At 44.0% G+C, this 23,056-nt stretch overlaps 1 protein-coding gene across 1 annotated transcript in view; it reads right to left on the bottom strand.

Moving 5' to 3' along the window:
- Nucleotides 1-23,056, bottom strand: part of adamts18 (ADAM metallopeptidase with thrombospondin type 1 motif, 18) — a 79,487-nt gene that overhangs the window by 20,494 nt on the left and 35,937 nt on the right. Inside the window, exons 9-16 of the mRNA XM_084051283.1 lie at nucleotides 20,292-20,429; nucleotides 20,023-20,176; nucleotides 16,455-16,550; nucleotides 14,758-14,906; nucleotides 7,402-7,574; nucleotides 4,472-4,602; nucleotides 3,561-3,684; nucleotides 2,392-2,648 (exon numbers count right to left, since the gene is read on the bottom strand). Coding sequence (XP_083907409.1) covers nucleotides 2,392-2,648; nucleotides 3,561-3,684; nucleotides 4,472-4,602; nucleotides 7,402-7,574; nucleotides 14,758-14,906; nucleotides 16,455-16,550; nucleotides 20,023-20,176; nucleotides 20,292-20,429 — 1,222 coding nt within the window. The remainder of the gene's footprint in view (nucleotides 1-2,391; nucleotides 2,649-3,560; nucleotides 3,685-4,471; nucleotides 4,603-7,401; nucleotides 7,575-14,757; nucleotides 14,907-16,454; nucleotides 16,551-20,022; nucleotides 20,177-20,291; nucleotides 20,430-23,056) is intronic.

Below are 23,056 nucleotides of genomic sequence, written 5' to 3'. Positions count from 1 at the left end.
CCAGCCTCAGGAACTCTCTGCCGGTGAATGTAACTGAATCGGTAGATGTTTTTAAGAGTGCTCTTTTTCAAAGTGTATTTTAGTGTTCTGCTCATTTTATTTGTTTGTATGCTTCCTTTTTGATATTATATGCACTTATGTACTTTTATTTGTATGTACTTGTTTTAGTGTGTAAAAGAGGTGAAGAAAATGAGTGCAAGCAGGTTGGAACGGGTGGAGAAAGCAAGAATGAAAGGAAAGGTGTACAAGACAATGGTGAGACCAGCTATGTAGCAGGGACCACCTCTATATTGTATACAATTGTGTTTCAGATTAAACTTTCTTTTTGACTTGGTCTGCTCTTTTCCCCCCCCCTACACCAAATCTCGTTTGCCAAAAATAGCCGATCTAAAAGCTCACAATTCCTTGCGCTGCGAGGCAGAATGGATGCTATAGGGTTCAAGTGGACCCCCTATTGAAGACCCCTGGTTTAGAGACAGTCGGAGGAAAAGACAGGAAGCAGAGCTGGAGGTAGAGAGACTAAAATCAAATGTTGAGGTTCTCTCTGGGAGTAACAAGGATAGATAGGATCAGGAACGAGTACATCAGAAGGACAGCTCATGTTAGATGTTTTGGAGATCAAGGTAGAGAGGCCAGACGGAGATGGTTTGGACATGTAGCTACAGAGGAGGGATAGTGAGTATATCGGTAGAAGGACGCTGAGGTTGGAACTGCCAGGCAGGAGGCCTAGAGGAAGACCAAAAAGGAGATTTATGGATGTAGAGAAAGAGGACATGATGATGATCTCACAGTGTGAGAGAAGAGGAGGCAGAGGACAGGGTGAGATGGAGGCAGATGATTCGCTGTGGAGACCCCTGAAGGGAACAGCCGTTTTTATATGATGTTTCTTTTTTTGTGTTTTTGTGAAAGGTGCTATATAAATAAATATCATTATCATTCATTTCTATTATCTATTTGTGGTTCAGTTAAGTGTGTGTGGAGAGGTCATTGTACATTATTGCATGTAGACGGATGTATTCATTCAATAAATGAGTAAATGAGTAAAATGTAGTTCTGCGGCCCTTTGATACTTTAGTCTAGTGTGACGCAGTAGTATGATCAAGAGTTGGCCGTTCATTTACGAAAAAACACAACAAGTGAAAATATGGTTTTGGAAATATGCGGTTTCTGGCCGACAGCAATGACACAGCCAAAACAGTTAGAGAACCACTGTTCTAGCTGTGTTCTCCTCTGCCATGTGAGTCCTACACTCTGTCCTGAATGGCAGCACAATGGCCCTTTTACACTAATTGACCAATGTCTTTTCCCCTTTCATCTGCCGCCTCTCTCTTCTTGTACAGAATTCGTGTTCCTTTTCTTTTTCCTCTCTCTCTCTCTCTCTCTCTCTCTCTCTCCGCCCCTCCCCTCTCTCGGCCACTTTGTCGTGCCGTCAGTTTTAAGCTGTTGGCCTGGTTTCATATAAATCCCAATTATGTACAGAATTCCTGTTTCTTTTCTTTTTCTCTCTCTCTCTCTCACATGAAGGGAGAGAGAGAGATAGGGAGAGAGAGATAGAGAGATAGAGAGAGAGAGAGAGAGAGAGAGAGAGAGAGAGAGAGAGAGAGAGAGAGAGAGAGAGAGAGAGAGAGAGAGGGAGAGGGAGAGACCGTCTGGAAGTTCAAAGCACACAGCGGGCCGTTTGAACTCTCCAAGCCGCTCGTTCAATGAGATGAAAGCCCCCCCCCCCACCCAATACAAGGGCCCTGATGCTATTGGCCACTGTGCACAATTAAATGACAACAGAAGCTCTACAGTGAAGCCCCTCTCCTCCTCTTATCCTCTTCCTCCTCCTTCAGAGAACTTTAACGCACCCCGTCTCTCTGTGTGTCTCTCTCTCTCTCTCTCTCTCTCTCTTCTGCCTGCCTAAACCCCCCCTCCCCAGAGTCACCAGATTTTGGGAGAGAAAAAAGAAACCAGGTCTATGAAAACAAGCACAAAATAAGCGACTAGGGGCAAGTCAGTCAAACTTTAAGTTTAAAACTTTTTTTAAACCAGTGGTTCTCAAACATTTTCATATGAAGGACCCCCCAAATGAATAGGCTGTGTATTTTGTGCCAGAGGACCCGGCCCCCCATTCAAAAATGGTTAAAAACTGAAGCATGCCCAAATGAGCAACTATACTTTACCAGAAACAACCCCCCCCCCTAAACAAAAGAAAAACATCCTGCAACTTCCAATATTTACAAGCAACAGGAAGAGTCGCTTATAATAAGCAGACTTGGCAACGCTGCACTCCTCTCCTGCCCTTTCTCTGTTCATTTTATTTTTTCTCTGAATGATGGCGCTAGCTGGCTGCCAGCACGCTGTCACTGTCAATTCCAGTTTAGCAGCAGACATCAAAGCGTCTCTTACTTCAAACACCAGGCTCTCATTAGTGGGTCCGGCGGCACTCAGGCTCTCCGGCCGGTTGGAGGAGCGCTGGTAGTCGAAGGTGGTGCCGGCGAAGTGGAAGCGGCCGGGCCAGTCCACGGTCCAGTCCCCGGTCAGGTGGTACTTCCCCTGCAGGGTGGCGCTGCCGCTGCGCACCGCCAGGTAGCTGCTGGACACCTCCAGCTCCTGGACCCGGATGCTGCGCGCCCCGGCCGGCACCGTCACCATGGAGTAGTACTCTGAACACACACACACACACACACACAAGTTTGTATTACTTTACTTGCGAGGACATGACAACATTTTAGGATGACATTGAAAATAGCAGAAACATAACACAGAACACAACAGATCTACAGTATAAGCTAACATCGGCTATTTTTCGGTGCACGACTCCGACAGGAACCTACTGTAAGTCAGTGGAATTCAGGCATAACTCTAAACTAACCGCTGAATGTCTAATACTAACCCTGACCCCAACCTGAAAGTTTTCCTAATTGTAAATCTCTAAAGCCATAAATCACCATTGTTCTTGTCTATTTCTAAAGTTCTACTATACTTGTGGACACACACACATACACACACACACACACACACACACACACACACACACACACACACACACACACACACACACACACACACACACACACACACACACACACACACACACACACACACACACAATAATGCTTTATTTGAATGCACAAATTAGTATAAATTTACAGGGAAACAAATATATATGGGGGTTAGACAATAAGGGTACATAATAGCACCTTAATTCTCCTCCACACAGCCAAGCTGACAGCTGAAACAGAGCAGTGAGTTGTTTGGCTTAGTTCTTTGTCATGCCAGCACTGTTCAGGCCACTCGTGGTAAGTTTATGTACATGGCCCAGGCTTCCAAAAATGACTACGCAGAGTCTGCGTCATTCTGTACCCAAAGTTTGTTATAATTCCATGTAGCGGTTGGTACTTTGAATATTTATCTTGGAAAAGCCTGGTCCATGTACAAAAACTAGAATCAGGACCTCCTTGTGACTGGTGTCAAGAAAAACAACATCAGGGGATGTTAGCAAAGACATAATTAAACCGTTCTGGTAGCGCTCTTAGAAATGTATTCACACACACACACACACACTCCCACCCTACCGTTGGCTCGGTGCTGCAGGGTGTACTGGCCTTTGTAGAACTTGCAGGTTGAGTTGTTTCCTTTACAGACGCCACACGCATCCAGAGTGGTCTTGGATCCCAGCACCTGATCACAGCCTACTGCCTGCACACACACGCACGCACGCACGCATTAAACACCTTTGTAACGCTACAATGCTAAGTTGGTTTATTCAATGACACAAAGCTTAATGTGTGTTCCACCTCTACTACCCTGTTACATAACTGTCAGATAACATAAACGATAGTTTAATTGCCATTTTATAAACTGACACTGAATGGTCCCCGGCTCCACCTATAGCGTTGTGGAGCCGGGGACCCTGGCTGCTCCCCATGAGGATGGCTGTCGACTACCTTTTTTCACCTACGAAAACTAAATAAAAACTATAACTAAATATATTGACAAAGTTGGGGAGGGACTATAGTGGAGAAGAGATCCAGTAGAACTAAGACAAGTCATTTTACGCTTGGTTGCACACGGGTGTTGCGCTTCAAAAACAGCCGATCTACAAGCTCACAGCGCATTGCAGCGCAACACGTTGTGAGCTTGTAGATCAGCTATTTTTGGCATGCAGCTGAGTATAAATCAGGCATTATGACGCAAACACGGCCCGCCTTATATGATATTTGGTCAACTAAAACTAGACTGAAAATAAAACATTTCGGATGACTGAAATATGACTAGAATTTTATTCAAAAGACTAGTATGAGACCAAAACTAAATAAAAGTTTGCTGTCAAAATTAACCCTGGGTCCGTGCATGCATGGTTGCCTCTGCCATCGGTGTGTGAATGGGTGAATGTAACACACATTATAAATTGGATAAAGGCCCTATTGAAATACAGAACAATTTAGGAAATAACAAGCAGGTAACGTTCTAGTGGTCAACGTACCTCACACACTCCCTCAATGCAGACGCCTCCTTTGTGTTCGGAGCAGGAGGTGCCATCTTTAACCTTGCTGGACATGGCGAAGAAAAAGTCAAAGTCCTCTGCAATGCAGTACAGCTTACAGATGTCCTCATCTGGAGACACAATTCACAGATATATATATCAGCAAATGCATAGATAGATTTTCAATGTTCAAAATAGGTTTTTCATCTTTACACTCTACAACAGTTAAATAATATGCTTCAGTGAAGTTTCACTGTTGGTGGGTGCTGGTGTCCCATGTCTATAAAATGTAATTAGATAGCATGTTATGTAAACAGATGCTAGGTTCATTGTTTACCGGGTGTCCTAGTTTATTGAGGCACTGACTACACTGTCTCTGCATTTGGTGTACGTATGTGTGATTATACCTTAAACAAAATGACAGTAAAGGTGACTTCTATGAGGCAAGCACACAAAAGTGCTGATCTCAACATTCACCTTTCATCCATCAACAAACTATAAACCGAACCCTGGGATGACAGCCAAGAATACCTCTCTCTCTCTCTCTCTCTCTCTCTCTCTCTCTCTCTCTCTCTCTCTCTCTCTCTCTCTCTCTCTCTCTCTCTCTCTCTCTCTCTCTCTCTCTCTCTCCCCCCCCCCCCACAGCAGGGCCGGAGTGGGACTCCAAATCTGGCCGGGAGATACACGCCCACCCAGGCCACCCTGCGCGCGCGCAGCGCGCGCCGTTTTTTTTGGGGGGCCCTTTTTTTGGGGGGCCTTATTTTTGGGGGGCCTTACAAAAGGGGGGCCTTTTTGGGGGTTAAAGGTAGGGGGGAGGCCCGCAGATGCACTGAGCTGCAAGCAACACTGACTGCATTGAATTGAAATTGACTGTGGTTGGCCTGGCCTGAGCTTAGGAGAGATTTTTTTTGCTGCATCACTTAAGCGCCGCGCTGGCTGTGGATGGCTGGACTGACCTGATTTTTTTTTTTGATGCAAAAAAAAAAAAAAAAAAAAAAAAAAGTTTTTTTTTTTTTTTTTTTTCAGGCAGGCCACTAGAGGGCAGGCCACCGGGAATAGTCCCGGTCCTCCCGACGGCCAATCCGGGCCTGCCCCACAGGTAAAAACCCTGGCCTGCGGGCTTCCTTTTTTAATGTATCCCTCTGTGTGAGAGCGTGCAGGTGGCTACATGTCCATATACACATTACCCTGACAGCTTATCCTAAAGTCTTCCTCCAACAAGGAGCAGAGTGATGTCTTCCTGCAGCTGTTTGGCTCTCTGCTTCCCTGGCACTAGACCCAGGCTGGCACCGCAAAGCAGTGTTGCCAAGTCTGCTTATTGTAAGCGACTTTAAGGCTTGTTTTTTTTTTGTAAAAGTCGCTTGTAAATATTAGAAATATCAGGTTGCGAATACTTTTTTAGGCTTGTTTCTAGTTGTGTAGTGTATTTGCTTATTTGGGCTTGCTTCCTAATGTAGTTTAAACCAGTGGCTGGTTTATCATGTGTCCGTCTGTCCGCGGACGCCAATCTGAAAATATTTTGTTAAAAATGTTCCGAAATATTCTAAATATTTATTTATTTTATTTTTTTCGCCGATGTATAGGTTTAAAGTGGTCAAGTATAGGTTTAAAGTGGTCAAATTGATTTTGATGCAATATTAACTAATTTAGCTGGGGACCCCCGGTGTGTGTGAGCATGCATGCAACCTAGTCGCTTCTTTTGGGCACGTAGACCTGGCCGCATCCGCATGTTTCTCTCACAAAATCTGGCAACACAACTGGCACCATAAAGACACATCATAATCAGATTTCTTTCAGCTGATTCTGCCTGAGACGCACAGCGAAGGGATCAGCAGAACTGAGGCAAGAAGAAGCTTGTCCTGAACAATATGCAATTCAAATGTTTACTCTGTGAAACTGAGTCGTGTAAACAGTGACACGTTTAGTCACATGCCTTTGCTTGTGTGTTATGGTGGTTCGTGGAAACCTTTTATGGAGGTGCTTGTTGTTAAAAGACGCCTTCACAAATTTCAATATTGTACTGCGCAATCTAAAGGTCCATACACCAGTGGGTCTCTCAATGTTACTTTACAGCACCTTACATTTATGTCATATTATGGTACGTATATATACCATTATAAGTATGCTTATAATGCATTATAGACATGGGATGCATAGCAAGTGTTACCGTATATTTGATACAGTAGGCATATTCAGACTGATTTTGTATGTCCTCATTCTTTATTCAGTGGTTGTGTGTGTGTTACTCAAATATCACTGCTGACAAAAAGATGGCTGGCTGAACTTAATTTGAACTTGATTTGCATGATATGCGATTAGACCCATAAGCCCCATTGCTGCATCCAAGCACGTTATTGGACAATTACCTACTGTCCACCTATTGTAGAGTGATTGAGCGAGTGAGTGAGTGAGTGAGTGAGCGAGCAAGCAAGCGAGTGAGCGACCACGATTTATAACTGAGAGGCCACCATGGTGGTCTGCGGCACCGTGGGAAAAAAAGTCTTTGTTAAGAAGATTACTTGAACTTGTCCAGCACCAAGATTGTTATTGCTCGACAACTTTACTCTAATGTGAAAATGTATATTTGTACATCTACTACAGTATGAACTGTTAAATGTTTTGTGTCCGGGTAGCTCAGTCGGTCGCCTTTGGGCCACAAGGTCATGGGTTCGATCCCCGGGCACCGCCAACTCGGCATATGAGTGCGGTAAGTACTGGGAGCTGATGGTAGGTGTGGCGCTCCACCTCAGCATTCCATCTCCCAGGGGTCTAGCGCCTTGTAACTGGGATAGACTGTTCTGTTACACTGTTATAAACCAATGGTCTAAATCCTAACAAATAAACATTTGACTCAATCTTGTAATGGGAAAATAAGTACATTTGCGTTTGATAAACGCGATGGTTGTACAGAAGTACAGTGTGTGACCTACCGTCCACTTTGGTGTAGGGTTTCCACTTGTAGTACCAGCCCCTGAAGGGTTTGCTGTTGTACTCGGCACACTGCTGCGACCTGAAGTCCACTGCTTCAGCGGGACATGGTCTGGTGTTACACAGCTGGTTGAGACGGCTGGAGCCGGGGCAGAATCTACCGTTGTTCTGCGGCCTGGAGATGGAAGATGGAGATAGAATTATATTTCTGTCCCCCATATCACTTGTTTCCCATACACTGGGTCGGGTCCCAGCTCCCCCCCGAACCGCTGAAGTCGAACAGTGAAGTTGCCTTCGCCTGGTGGTCAAATCTGGGGTCGCAGGACTTCCGCATTTAAAACGCTACTGCGTTTACATCTACTGTTTGAAACCCTATAGTGTGCCTGCTTGGTGCTCAAGTCTTCTGCATTAAGCAAAATAAGCAAAGTAAAAATAAAAAAAACAAGCGGGTCACGATGATTTTTTTCTTTTTCTTTCGCGGAAGCACAGTGAAACCCTCCTGATTAGCAACCATCAGCGGATCAATCAAACTGGAGATAAATATTCTGTGACTACTTGAAAATGTAAGAAAATCGAAACATCGCTGGCAGTGGGTGATTCATTTATTTATTTATTCTGGCAGTGAAAGAGTTAATTGATAGAAAATAAGTAATTTTGTGGGTGAACTACTCCTTTAAAATACTCGTTAATCTTAAAATAATTAATAACCGAAAATGACTGTGTTGTGAGCTTGTGGATTGGCTATTTTTGGTGAATGACATGATTCCATAGAAGACATGCTGACTTCTATGGAATCCAGATGACTGAAATCAGTGGTGGCGACTGAGACCTTGAATCCATGTAACTCAGTACATCAGATCACAGGCACATCAATCCTTCTGTCCTGCAGGGACCTGAGAACGATGCAGATGGTTGAGCAATCTGCACATTAGGATGACACATTTCACAGTCCTATTCCAGTGTCTTACATAAATGTATGTGCATGTGTAATGTAAATGTGCACAGACATGCCAAAATTAACATGAATGGAATGAAGGAAAGTGAACAGAACTTACAATGGGCATATCAGTTACCACTGGCGTAAAGTAACTAAGTACATTTACTCAGGTACTGTACTTAAAGTACAGTTTTGAGGTATTTTTTTTTACCTTACTGGAGCATTTCCAATTTTCAATACTTTTACTCCATTATATCTCCACCGCTTAAGTGCTAAGGGGTGAGGTGGAGTCTGAAGATTACGCCTGAAAATTGGGAGTGAGTCTGCAGTTCTAACTGCAATGGGGAGTTTGTTCCACAGTTTGGGAGCCAGAAGGGAGAAGAGTCTAGGATATGTGGAGAGTTAGTAGAGCTGTTCACGGCTCAAAAATGACCGACCCCAACCCTAATGGACCCATGAATTTTGATCTGAGATCCGACTGGTTCCGAGATCTTTTTTCAAATTGTTTGGGAGATCTCCATAGAGATCTATAGTTCAGACCCGACTTATTATTTTATGGACCCGACACACCTAAAATGCCTTTCTAACAGGCTAGATGTCAGTTACATTCCATAATGACACCTAGCAGCTACGTACTGTAGCAGCCTACAATAAGAGACAATGACATTAAATTGCATGTTTTCACCTCGATGAAAAAGGAATCCATGATCACAGTCACCACAGTGCACATGGAGGTATAGTCTGTACCCAACAGGACCCGAGAACTGAGTTCAGTGAGAGCGGGACTCTCCAGCTCTCACTGAACTCGGTTCTCGGGTCCTGTTGGGTATTTTCACAATCGGGGGACCCGTGAAGAGTTCTAGAACAAACTCTGCATTGCAGTTAGAACTGCGGACTCACTCCCAATTTTCCGTCAAAATCTGAAGACTCACCACTTCAGACCCCCACTTCACCCCTTAGCACTTAACCCTGAATATGACGACCATGCAAACAAATGTGTAGTTGTAGTACAGTAGTTAGTAGTACTTATAGTAAAGCTCGATTCAAGGTGTAAGTCTGCTCTCTGTAGATCCTGCTAGGCTTTGCCGGAGAGAGATGGCCTGGGCCTGGGGTTTCATGGGTCCGATCCTATTAGGACAGAGACGGTCCATATGGTAGACTACTTAAGACAGGCCACCACCTCACTATGACAGGGGTCCTTCCCCACGCGTCACAACACAGAGCAGAAGAAGTACCGGGCTGTCCTCTGATGCAGTGGTCTTCAACAGGGGGTCTGGGACCCCTAGGGGGTCCTCAGAGTTACTACAGGGGGGCAGCCAAATCTTTTTGTGATAGGAACTTTTTGTTTTACACTAATCATTTGAACCATAGCATCCCTATTCATCCCTATTCACCGAAAATAGCCTACTGTATCTATGAGCTTGTAGAGCGGCTATTTTCAGCGAAGAGATTTGGTGTAGAGGGAAAAAAGAGAAGACCAACTACAAAGTCAAAGGTCAAGTATTGAGGGTTGGGTTTAAGTGGTTAAATGTCTGACAATACACATAAACATGAATCCAACATATTAATATGCAAAGAAACAAAAAACATGAATTTACACAACAAGTCTATGAAGCTATCTATGAAAAAGTTTAATCTGCAACACAATTGTATATCATATGTAGTGGGGGTCCCTGCTTCATCTCCGTCTCAGATAAGGGGTCCTTTGCCTGAAAAACGTTGAAGACCCCTGCTCTAATGTGTTCTGTTCTGTTTCTCTCATAACCCATCGCTCTTCATTTGTCTTCAACTTCTAACACGACGTCTAAATCCAAAACAAGACAGAGATCTAGTTTAAATGGCTCTCTCCCCCTTTGTCTAGCACTCCCCTGTGTAATGCTCTTGTTTCTCCTTCCCTCCCTGGGTGTCCCGGGGGTCGAGTAAATCTGCCCGGCGACAGAAGTTTGAGGGCCAGAGGTCAACGTGTCGGTCTAGTCTAGTGTTCCACTCTCTTCAGTCACCTGTTCTCCATTCCTCTCCTAGCTCACACACACACGCACGCACGCACACGCGCGCAAGCACGCACGCACGCACGCACGCACGCACGCACGCACGCACGCACGCACGCACGCACGCACGCACGCACGCACGCACGCACACACGCACACACGCACACACGCACACACGCACACACGCACACACGCGCGCACACACACACACACACGCACACGCACACACACGCACACACACGCACACACATGCACACGTATGTTTGTATTACTATACTATGTAATAGTAAAGTGAGGAAATTAACATCTTATTTAAAGTAGCTGAAAATAGACGGAAATAGCTACACATTGTAAGCTTGTAGATCAGCTATATTTTGGTGTGTGACATCGCCGCATATGACGGCAATTTTGTAAATTCCATTTTCACCTTGAAGCTGTATGAAAAATTTTGATTTTCTTTTTTCTCTCTCTTTTTTAAGTACGAAACAAAATAAAAAGGATATTTACTTGCGACCCATAAACTAGCTCCCAACGAGACACCCGCGTGCAACTTAGTATAAATCAGGCATAACTCCAACCGTAAACCTAACCTTTTTAACCTTAAAACAACCATTTCTCTTGTCAGGACCAGGACATTCTACTTCTCAAATTCTTTGGCCCTCACAAGAATAGTAATACAAGTAGTACATATCGTCGCTGTCGGCTGGAAACCTTGTATGTCCAAACAACGTTCCTTTTAATATCATTATATTAAAAACCTTTTAAAATAGTGAAAATAGCCGATCTACAATAACCGTATCTGCTATTTTAACTACTTTTGGGCTACACCTGTGGCACGGGAGGGGTACTGTACTCTATAAGACGTAAAAAGTTGAAATATCATGGAGATACCAGGTTTCTGCCTGACTGTAACGATATATACACACACCACACACATACAAGCCGAGGGCTTCACCCCAATAAAGTGTCTTTACGAGCGTGCTGGAGAGAGGTCAGGGAGCTATCTGATCATCTGGGCCCGTAACCCCTCAAATGAACTGGATGACAAAATCTCCCCACTCCACAAAACCAGGTCAAGACGGTGAACCTTAATCTCCCAGGTCTTGTTTGGAAGGATTAGGTTGACTGTGTTTGATCCGACAGGTGGTCCGCAGGGAGATCGGGGGTGGGGGGGACCTGGGGTTAGCCATGTGGGGGTGTGTGTGTGTGTGTGTGTGTGTGTGTGTGTGTGTGTGTGTGTGTGTGTGTGTGTGTGTGTGTGTGGGGGGGGGTTCTAAAGTCCAGTTCTTTACTCAACTACTTGACATGTCATTATAGGCGGAAATGTAAAACAAGATATCGTTGCGGAAACCTCTTATCTCCATGTTTTTACTTTTTTTTTTCATGTCGATCTGCTATTTTTTGCTATTTCTGAATTTGAATCCTGAAAAGTAACTGTTCGAAATAATTGATACATATTCTTTTGTGGTTAAGTGGTTGACTGATGCACAATGGGCTGTGCAAAATGTCAATCTACAACTACAGTATCAATTGTAATTCAGACTGTATGGTGCACATGAACCAATCCGTGTAGTGAAAGATGACACGGTAGATTTGATCTGTGTCGGGGGTTTTAACCCATTCAATCCGGGAACGCATCTGTGTCATTTTAGATGTCTTTGGGCTATTCAAAAATAGCAGATATACAACCTCATAGCGCTGCACCAAATGCCGTGCTATGAGCTTGTATATCTGCAATGTTTTAAAAATCACGAAAAATGTGTGCAAATCTTTGAATATGTTGCTATAATATCAGTGGTTCTCACACTTTTTTCATGTCGCAGACCCCCAAAATGTATTTTTTGGGGGTATTTGGTCACGGACCCCCATCTCAAACTATGTTGTTCCAGGGACCCCCCCAGAAGCAAAGATTTGAGTAAAAAATTAAACAAAAGAAACTGCAGATCTACATAAATAGCTAAAATATACATACAAATACATAAAATAGCTATACGCTATGAGCTTGTATATATATTTGAATAGCCCAAAGAAATCTAAAATGACACAGACGCGTTCCCGGATTGAATGGGTTAATCAGCGGACACCATGGGATTGAGGCTAATCCATGTTGTTCCTCTCAGATTAGGAGCACAGGAGCCCCGACCCAAAATATCAAACATGCACAAACTGTTATTCTCATGAGCCTGTGGCGGCAGCATGACTCTAGTGTCAAATATTTAACCACTTTGAACCCTACATAGTTCACTGGACGGGGTCCCCCAGGGGTCTACTCTACTTGGCTCCCTCCTTTTTTCCCCTCTACACCACATCTCTTTGCTGAAAATAGCTGATCTAAAAGCTCACAATGCACCGCGCACATTGCGATACGTAGTTGAGCCTGTAGATCTGCTATTTTCACAGAATGTTCGCCTATTATGACATGGCCAGAATAGGGATGCTAATGGTTCATGTGGTTATGTGTGTGCGTCTGTGTGTCTGTCTGTGCGTGCGTGCATGCATACACCTGTAAGACTCACGTCTTCAGACTCCTCGTCAGCCCTTAGCACTTAAAGGAGTAGTTCACCCAAAACATTACCTAGTTTCTATCACTTACACACCCCATGAAGCCTTGAATTCATGGAGATTTTGTTTTACGCATAACTGAGCCAATATTTTGATGACCGGGAGTATTTCCGGTAGGAGACTCAAAGAGACTCCTTTGAGTCTCCTACCGGATACATTAGCATCTTTACGCCAGTAATCAAATTATTGGCTTAGGAATGCGACAAAAACAAACAAATCTCCATGAATTCAATGCTTCATGGGGTGTGTAATTGATAGAAAATAAGTAATTGTTTGGGTGAACTACTCCTTTAACCTAGATATGACGACCATGCAAACATAACTTGGTCATTTGTTCTCATGTGTGTTTGTAACTTAGGCTTGTTTTTTCATGACCACAATGTTAAACATGTAATTCAGATAGCATGTATTTAGATAGATGCTAGGTTCATTGCTTACCTGGTATCCTATAATTTAAATGTACAGATTGTTTTTGATAGTATATTGTTTTTAGACTGACGCTAGGTTCTTGGTTTACCTGTGATCCTAGTTTACTGAGACATCACACTGTATCTCTGCATTTGATGTACTAATATGTTTACCTTGCTTACTGTACTGTAAGTCTGTCTGTCTGGATAAGAGCATCTGCTAAATGCCTGAATTGTAAGTTGCAAAGGGTGTTTGAGACCCCCAAAACTTGCAGAGAGGACACCCCCTTGCGAAACCATGAAGATCAAATCCCAATTCCACATCACAGACGTTTGACTCGACATCAAGGGCTTCTGTGAGGGCAGACATTCCACCGACTCTGTCATCTTGTCCTCCCGTACGTCTCCACTGACCTCGCAACCGCTTTGCAGCGGCGTCAAAACCCAGCCAGGCAGCTACAAAGAGCTGCTTTGGCGCCACGAACGTTAAACGAACCTGACAGCTAACCTGGTTTAGAGACGGTGTAACATCAGCTAATCGTAGCTCCTAATATGCATCATATGAGGAGTTCTCCACCTCCACTCCTACAGAGGAGAGACTTTGATCTTCCAGCGGGGATTAGGAGACCGGGGGGCGGGGTGGTACAACCGCAGGCTGGGCTGATGGGTGCACAGGGGTAAAGAGACTACAGCCAAACCATGATGTCAGTATGAAGTGATTATGAATGAATGGCATTTCAACTATTTTATTATTGCTGTTAAATTGTCTATAATAATTTGCCCTAATGACTGTATTATGCCACACGTTGTTAGTGAATGAAAAGAAAATGAGATCTTCCACTAGATAGCAGAGATTACAAGAATACATCGCTATTAGAACATATAGGACAAGATTGTCATGAAACTATTGACGTAGAAAATATCCGTAGGGCAACAAATATGTGCTTAACGGAGCACTTCACCAATTTTCAACCTATCTTCATATAATTGGTCCTCACTAATGCTCATTATGGTACCATTTTTGTCTTTTTGGGCTGTGGACAGTTTTCCCCTTTTTTTGGTATTAATGCGAGAACAATGGCTTCTATCTGAGCATGTTAACTTTCCAGGAATAGAAAGGCTATAGCCTCTATTAGCTTGGAATCCCCATCGATGATGTCACTGGTTGGCGGGTTTCTGAACTGCCCTCCTCTGAGACACAGAGTGAGTTGACAAAAATGGTACTAAATTATATTGAGCATTAGTGAGGAGGACCATTTATATGAAAATAGGCTGCACACAAGAACACACACACATGCGCATGCGTGTGTGTGTGTGTGTGTGTGTGTGTGTGTGTGTGTGTGTGTGTGTGTGTGTGTGTGTGTGTGTGTGTGTGTGTGTGTGTGTGTGTGTGCGTGCGTGCGTGCGTGCGTGCGTGCGTGCGTGCGTGCGTGCGTGCGTGCGTGCGTGCGTGCGTGCGTGTACCTGGGGCTGGTGCAAGAGCGCTCCCGGTACATGACCCCTCCTCCACAGGTCCTGGAACACTCGGACCACTGGGACCAGGTTGACCAGTGGCCGTGGACCGCCTTGGGGCCGTGCTCCCCATGTTTGACACACTGACCCCTCCGACACCACTGGACAGGAGCACAAAACACAACAATTAAATTCTAAACTATAACCTAAGTATTCCTACAAGTGAGCATAGTTTAACTCCTTGAACACCTTGTTGGTAGTCTGACCCCCGCCAGGCCGCCACCCCTTTCTCTGTAAATATACCTTATGATTCTACAGAGCTTTATTCCATGATGTTTTGAACAAGAGGAAAACGAAAGGAAAAGAATGGAAAGAAACAATAAAAGTAGTGTTATTGTCATCAGTATAGGAATGGCTGAGTGACCTGAGGTTCCTGCATTGGACCTCAGCCCAGAACCACCCTCCACCCCCCACCCCGCACACACACACACACACACACACACACACACACACACACACACACACACACACACACACACACACACACACACACACACACACACACACACACACACACACACACACACACACACACACACAAACACCCCACCACCTGGACCGGTCTGAGCCAAAGCGTAACGTACACTCGCATATCAGCACCTCTCTCTCTCTCTCTGTATGTCTGTATGTCTGTCTGTCTGTTTGTCTGTCTGTCTGTCTCTCTCTCTGTCTCTCTCTCTCTCCATCAATATGGTCTTTCAAAAAGGAAAGGAGTCTTGTCCTTATGGTGCACTTAACAATGGACAAACACTCACACAGCTGTGTGTGTGTGTGTGTGTGTGTGTGTGTGTGTGTGTGTGTGTGTGTGTGTGTGTGTGTGTGCGAGCATGTGGGCGTGTGAGCGTGCAAGCGTGCAAGCGTGCGTGCGTGCGTCAGAGCAGGGAGAGTGGAGTTGAGCAGGGAGAGTCCATGCAGTAGTTATGTTGCTCCACTCCACTCAGCTCTGCTCAAACTCACTCACCGCTCGTCTACCCCCACCTACTCTCCTCCCCCCCACCCCCCCCCCCTCCTCTCTGCTTGCAATGCTCACTGCTCCCCCAAAAAAAGAAAACCCTGCATTGTACTTTTGCTACAAACAGACGCTTTGATGTTTAGAGAGGCCCGTTTCACAAACCAACTGGAGCACACTGTGCTCTTCTGACACCCACACATGTACCCTCCTACCATCACTGTGTGGTCTATTAATAGAGCCTTATATAGACCACTGTTTCTCAAAGTGGGGTATGGGGGAATCCCAGGGGTCCTTGAGGGGGTTCCAGGCGGTCCCCATGTGCATGCAACAAACGGAGGAACAATTAGGGGCCATGTCCACACAAAGTGTTTTTTTCATTGGCAGAGCCAGTCTACCATGTATTTCTATGGTATAGATCAGTGGTTCTCAACCTGTGGGTCGGGACCCCAACATGAGCTATTTGTGCTAATAACATAGATCAGGACATTTGAGCACAGCAATGGTTGATCAATGTGAACGTTGCGGGTAAAACGCTGCATGTGAGCGATATGATATCCAAAGCGCCTCCCTCCGCTCATAAAACGCTTAATCCCCGTAAATTCGAAAGTAGCCATCAACAAGCCCACAGCGCGTCGCAACACAACGCGCTGTGCATCTCTGTTAATGACAGAAATGAACAAATGAGATGGTTACTCACCATATCAGGTCCACAGGAAGTCCCCTCAGCAGCGGGCATGAACTTGGTTTCACATCGGTGTCCCGTGCGATGACACCACAGCGACTTACAGATGTCCTGTGAAGCAAAGCAAACACACAAAGGATGAGATGTCTGTCAAAAAGGTGAGTTACAATGTAGTACAGTAAACTAGGATCACAGGTAAACCAAGAACCTAGCATACCAGTCTAAACAGTATACTATCAAAATGATAATCTGTACATTGAAACTATAGGATACAAGGTACACAATGAACATATGTGTAAATAGCATGCTATCGAAATGTGTTAAACATTTTTTAAATTGTGGTCAAGAAAAAAGGGAGTAACAAAAACATGAGAACAAATGACCACGGTATGTCTGCAATGCACGGCCGTCATATCTAGGTTAAGTGCTAAGGGCTGAGGTGAAGTCAGATGAGGTGAGTCTTCAGACTACGGCAGAAACTTGGGAGTGAGTCTGCAGTTGTAACTGCAAAGAGGAGGGAGGGAGAAGAGTCTGGGGTGTGTGGAGCGTTGTCCAGGGTGTTTTAGGGAAGGCTCAGACAGCTTCCCCGTGTTAACCCATTAAAAACGCACATGTCGATTGGTCAGACAGTCCTCGAGGTATGCACGAGACACACAGACACACACACACACACACACACATACACACACACTCTTCCAGTGGCCTTGGCAACAGCACGGCTGTGATCAGGTGAGAATGATTTGACCAAATGTTTCCATCTCATCTTGATGAGAAACATTTGGTCAAATAACTTTTTACACCTCATTATAAAATATCTTCGCCATCGTGTCCTTTTACTATTTGAATCAGTGATGCCTGGACCTAAACCCTATGCGCACGCACGCACGCACGCACGCACGCACGCACGCACGCACGCACGCACGCACGCACGCACGCACGCACGTCGCACGCAAGCACGTTAACACATATTAACATTCTTCCTCTGTGATGCAACCCCCACTGCTCCGTTTTCCTCCTTCCTGTTCTTTCTTAAAAGGCCCTGCTCTCAGGTGAGATCCGTTAAAATGCTACCCCTCTGACCATCACTAACCCTCTGCACAGACCTCAGGTCAGATAATATCGTTGATGTTGGGCAGAAACCTTGTATCTCCATTCTGGACTTCATGTTTTTTTCGTAAATTAATGCCCTCATACTACAGTGTCAAGATTTCAGAACTTTGCACAGGAAACGGGTTCAAATCCGGGGTATAAGAGGAACGTTACATAGAGCAGCTTTAAAGTGAAAGTGGTTAAATATGACTGTGGATTTTTTATAAATAAATGTATTAACAAAGCAATTGTGAATAAATAATAACTACATTGCATCCATTGGAACACAGGTTCTTTTTTTCCCAATTTTGGACATACAAGGTTTCCACCCTACAGTGAGGATATGCTACAATGCTACCACGCTCTGCTGGCACACTTGAATGACATGGACCACCTCTGCCACCTTCGCCCAGTCGGGATAAATGTCGGAACGTTCTTCCATCAAAACTTCACAGACTGTTTGAAACCTTAATCCCAGTTAATAGCTTAGTGGCCTGGTCATCAGAAGGCTGTTGGTTCTCCTCCCAGGCCTCGGTCTATGTGTCAAAAGTGTCCCTGGGCAAGGAATGCAACTAACTAGCTGCTCCTTCCCGAGCGCTCGTCATAACCATCGGGGTGAAGCTGAAACTGTGTCTCCCTTTTTCCATCAATGGAATATGTTATGTATTATATTTCTATTTTACCGGCCAAATGTCTGGAGGGAAGACCTTTTGTGTGGCGTTTGTCATTAAAACATTTTCTTTTCTTAAAAAAGGCAAATTCTGGTCTAATGCAACCCTTAACACACACACACACGCACACGCACACACACACACACACACACACACACACACACACACACACACACACACACACACACACACAGTATTATGGCATTATCTAGTTATTTTATATATATATATATATTTTTAGAGTATTTTATTTTATGAATAGTATTTGCAAACTCAAAATGGTCAATGGCGTATACCCATGAATTGTATACAGACAGTACCATTGTGTAAGACATAACTGTACACACATAGTTGTGTGCATTAATTCTAATTCACCAACACATATATCGCCACTGGCATCATAGAATCAGGCTCTCGCTGAATCAGGCCTGGTTTTTCTTTTCTTTTTTCATCTCATTATTGAATTATCCTTCACGCTCATCTTACATTCATGCCAATAAAGCATACTGAATTGATTTGAACTGAGAGAGAGAATGGAGAGAGAGAGAGTGAGAGTGAGTGTGAGTGAGTGAGTGAGTGAGTGAGTGAGTGAGTGAGTGAGTGAGTGCCAGACAAGACAGCTGCTTGTCTGGCATGTCTGTCAGACAAGCAGCTGTCTGACAGACATTAATGTTGTGACGTTCACGAGTGATTCGTTCTTTTCGGCTAACAAGAACAAACTCGATCGCTACCTCAAAAAGTCATCATTCCTCGAGTCAGTCAGTGGCAAAATGCAATTTTGCCTATTTTTTTTGCAGAATGTTCACCTATTATGACATGTCCCAGAATAGGGACGTTAGGGTCTGTGTGGTTAAGAAAGCGGTGAATAGGGCCAGGCTGTGTGTGATGTGTACTAATCCTCCATATAAAGTATAGAGGCCGTGTCTATTTCCCAGCACACAGACCCATGGTAATCTACAGGAGGATTTACATGTGAATGTGCATCTTACTGAATGCACCTATAATAAAGGGCTTATATGGAGGCCATTTGGCTTTGTGGGGGCTTCATTCACTGTAGGTTGAATACTTTTAATGCAGGGTTAAATGTGGGCTGTCGGGACCAGCCAATAGGTTTGTCCTACAGAGACCATGCAAATTAATCAAGTGCAAATTTTGTGCCCCTGTCTCGTTAGCGCTAAAGAACACGGCTAGACGTGGACAATAGCGATTCCCTGGTTCATTAATGGACTCTATCCATTAGCTTTAGGGGGTTTTGTTGGCTACAAGGGAGGGACGTAAAGGAAGGACGTAACTGACGAGGAATGTTGGCCAAAGGTTCTCAGCTCCTATAAGACTGTTTCTCAGGGGAACTGAAAAATAAAACGTGATGAAAAAGAAAACAATGTTTTGTTGGCATTTTGTTGTTTCGTACGCAACAAAACAACTGCACTTCTGTCTATAGGGTTTGGGATCCTTTAGGATTGTAAAGATTCCCTCTTAACGGTCCGATTCCTTAACGGTTCCTTTTAACGATTCCTATTATTGTTTTTAAATTTGGGCCTTCGTAAAAATATTTGATAAACACAAATTCAATCATGTAATATTATTGTAGTGGTTCTCAAAGTGAGGTCCAGAGACCCCCTGAGAGTTATGGTGGTGCTTGAAATTATGATCGTAATTGTATAGCAGACGTGAAGTCCACATACCAGCTCTGACTGCAATAAAACCGATGTTGGATCCTCTGGTTCCTTTTTTTAAATTAAATTTGATTAATAACACGGCCCAACCCTACATTATCAGTAGCCACTCTGCACTCTAAAAAAAAACTAAATTCTGTATCTCACCTTGACAAAATCCAGGTTGCAGAGTTTGGCTTTGGATCCAAACTGCCACTTGCACTGTGTGTGAGCATCGTACAGCTGTCCAGGCAGCTGCTCTGGGTACTTGTACTGGCCGATCTGCTTGGGCTCGTCCACCAGGCAGGACGCCTGGGCCGTCCTGGAGGACACAACAAACATACTCTCATCAGTCATCAGTGTGCGTGCGTGCGTGCGTGCGTGCGTGCGTGCGTGCGTGCGTGCGTGCGTACGTGCGTGCGTGTGCGAGCACTGACCCCAGGAAGCGGTTGAGGTACTGTCGGCTGCAGGGAGACCAGGAGAAGACGCCGTTGCTTCCTGCCAGAGTGGGCGACATGATGTTACCTTCTGTCTTACGACACGGGTTCCCCTCGCCGTCATGGATCATTCCAAAACTACAGAACACACAGCATGGGGTGGACGGAGACAAAGAGACAAGGATGACTTAATGATGACACATGGGTTCCCCTCACCATCATGGATCATTCCAAAAGTACAGAACACACAGCATGGGGTGGATGGAGACAAAGAGGCAAGGATGACTTAATGATGATGACACGCACATTCCCCCTCACCGTCACAGGTAATTTCAAAACTTTTTCATGTCAAGGACCGCCAAATTGATATGTATTCGGCCGCGGGGCGCCATCTGAAAATGTTTTGTGCCAGGGACTCCCAGAAGAGAAGAATTGTGTGAAAAAAAAAATGTAATACTTAAAAGATTTATTTAAGAAATGTAAAAATATATTTTTTTTCACTTACTTTTTTCATTTATTTTATTTATTATTTCATTTATTTTTTCATTTTCCTCCAAAAAAAGAAAAAAGAAATGAAAAAAGTAATTGAAAAAAGAAAAACGTCTCCTTGCGCATTAGACGGACAATCTGGTGATATCAGTCACCAGAACCTAGAACGGGTGTTTTTGATGAATCCATCGTGGTTAAAATGGAGTTTGAAGTTATAATGGCTAATGGGGTTTGTATAGGAAGGGGACTTGTCTGATAAAATGAATACAAAATATCTAAATCTGAATCAAAACTGTCTGGGGTGCTCACAAAAGCCTGAGTAGACGTTAAAATTACCCCAAACATGTTTGAAAGTGAAATATCCCTTTAACACCATGACTGTGATGTCTGTTTGTTCTGATCAAACCCCTCCCTTTCCCCATTGATATCGAGTTGGGTTATGTGGTCGTGTTTTGTGCAAACGTTGCCGCAATAAAATAGTCAATTGGGTGAACAATCGTTGGCATGGCTTGTGAGCAAGCTCAGGTCATTGTAATACTATACAAACAAAGATGGCTGCCAATATACACATTATTATTTTTTCTGATGCCGTTGGCACTCTGCTTGCGCCGACGGTGACAGCAAGTAGCCACCTGTCCGCAGGCTGCGTGAACAACCCATCAGTCATGTTTCAACATGTTAACAGTGACGTCTGTGTGGAGGCCTACATCATTATCGTTAAAGTTTTTATTATTCTCTGTGCGGACGACCTTTACTACTGCAGGTTACTTTACTTTACTTTACTTTAAATAGCCAGACCCTCCCAGAGATGTGAGTGAAGCAGCCAGCAGCACTGCTGGAACAGATGTTTAAATTAATACCTGGATATCGCGACCGCTGCGCTCTGTGGGTTATTAATGATGGAGGTTTGGAGGTTTTGCCCTTTCTAGTGATTGGTGTGCAGTTACGAATGGTCACTAGACTTCTGGAAGTTGGCTTGTGTCTCTTCCAAACTACCGCTGACAGAATGAACTTGAACACCCGGCAAAAGTTCTGACCCCACCCACCTCGAACCTCTGAATGACGTCATACTGGAGTCTGGAGGCCCCAGCCGAACCCAAGAAACGGCGACTGTTCGGCTGTACTGTGTGCTGGGCTTTATAGGGACCATTGGTTCCATTTGCACACTCTCAGAGTTATTGAGGATTTTATTGTGTTGTCACTTGTATGAATGGAGAAGAATATCAACACTAGACCATGCATGTTTTCAACCCCTCCCCTTTCAGCATGATGTCACACATTAAGTAATTACATCCACTCAAATTTGTCAGCGATTAACAGCTTCTAGCCTGCAGGCTATGTTCATCTGAGCGCGCCACTCCTACCCTGGCACCTGTTGCCTTTATTTTACTTATCTCATTGAGACATCAAAAGATTACAGATTATTTGTACAAGTTGCTTCTAGTTTGTGCACTGCACAAACCAGCCAGCACATCCGGAGGAGTCTTACTACAACATCAAAATCTAAAAAGATTAAAAAACATATATAAATATAAATCTTATCTCAACGGAAACATACAAACTATAGCATGGTGTGGCCCGTGGCAAAATACTGTTGCTGTCGGGTGGAAACCTTGTATGTTCAAAAAACGTTCCCCTTTTTATTATTTCAAAAACAAAATTGTGAAACTAGCCAATCTATGTGTTGTGAGCTTGTAGATCTGCTATGTTCACTATATTTGTGTGACGCTCTTGTATGATGAATTAGGGTATTATTTATTAAAGCAAACCCCCCCCAAAAAATAATAATCTAGGTTTCCTCCCGACCACAACGATATGTTATTCACTCATGAATTATTACAGAGGATGAAGTATACTTATCCCAATGTGTGTTCATCATTTTAAATTGTGACATATTTATGTCACACAATACAGATTTATAAAGCTGTAAACAAGGAGCCTCAAAGAGACGAGGTTTAACCCTCCCGGGAGTGAAGAGTTATTAGGGAGGACCCCGAGTGGAACGTTATTTATAGATTTTATCTTTCACCAAATATTGGGGGTCCCGTGTAATATATTGTCATGGGGCCCTGAATTCCCAGAGGTGAGACCCCTCCCCCCACCCCCCAACCCAGGAACAAATTCTTGCATTAAATCAACGCAACAAGAAACCAAGAGTTACAAATTCTGCAAAAATTCCCAGACTCTATAAAATAATAATGATAATAATAATAACAATAATAATAATAATGTTTGTATACATTATTTAATTACTTAAAGCCTCACTATGTAACATT

Source organism: Gymnoscopelus microlampas (assembly GCF_963454915.1).
Source record: "Gymnoscopelus microlampas genome assembly, chromosome: 1".
NCBI classification, from domain to species: domain Eukaryota; kingdom Metazoa; phylum Chordata; class Actinopteri; order Myctophiformes; family Myctophidae; genus Gymnoscopelus; species Gymnoscopelus microlampas.
This window is presented reverse-complemented; position numbering and strand designations above follow the sequence as displayed.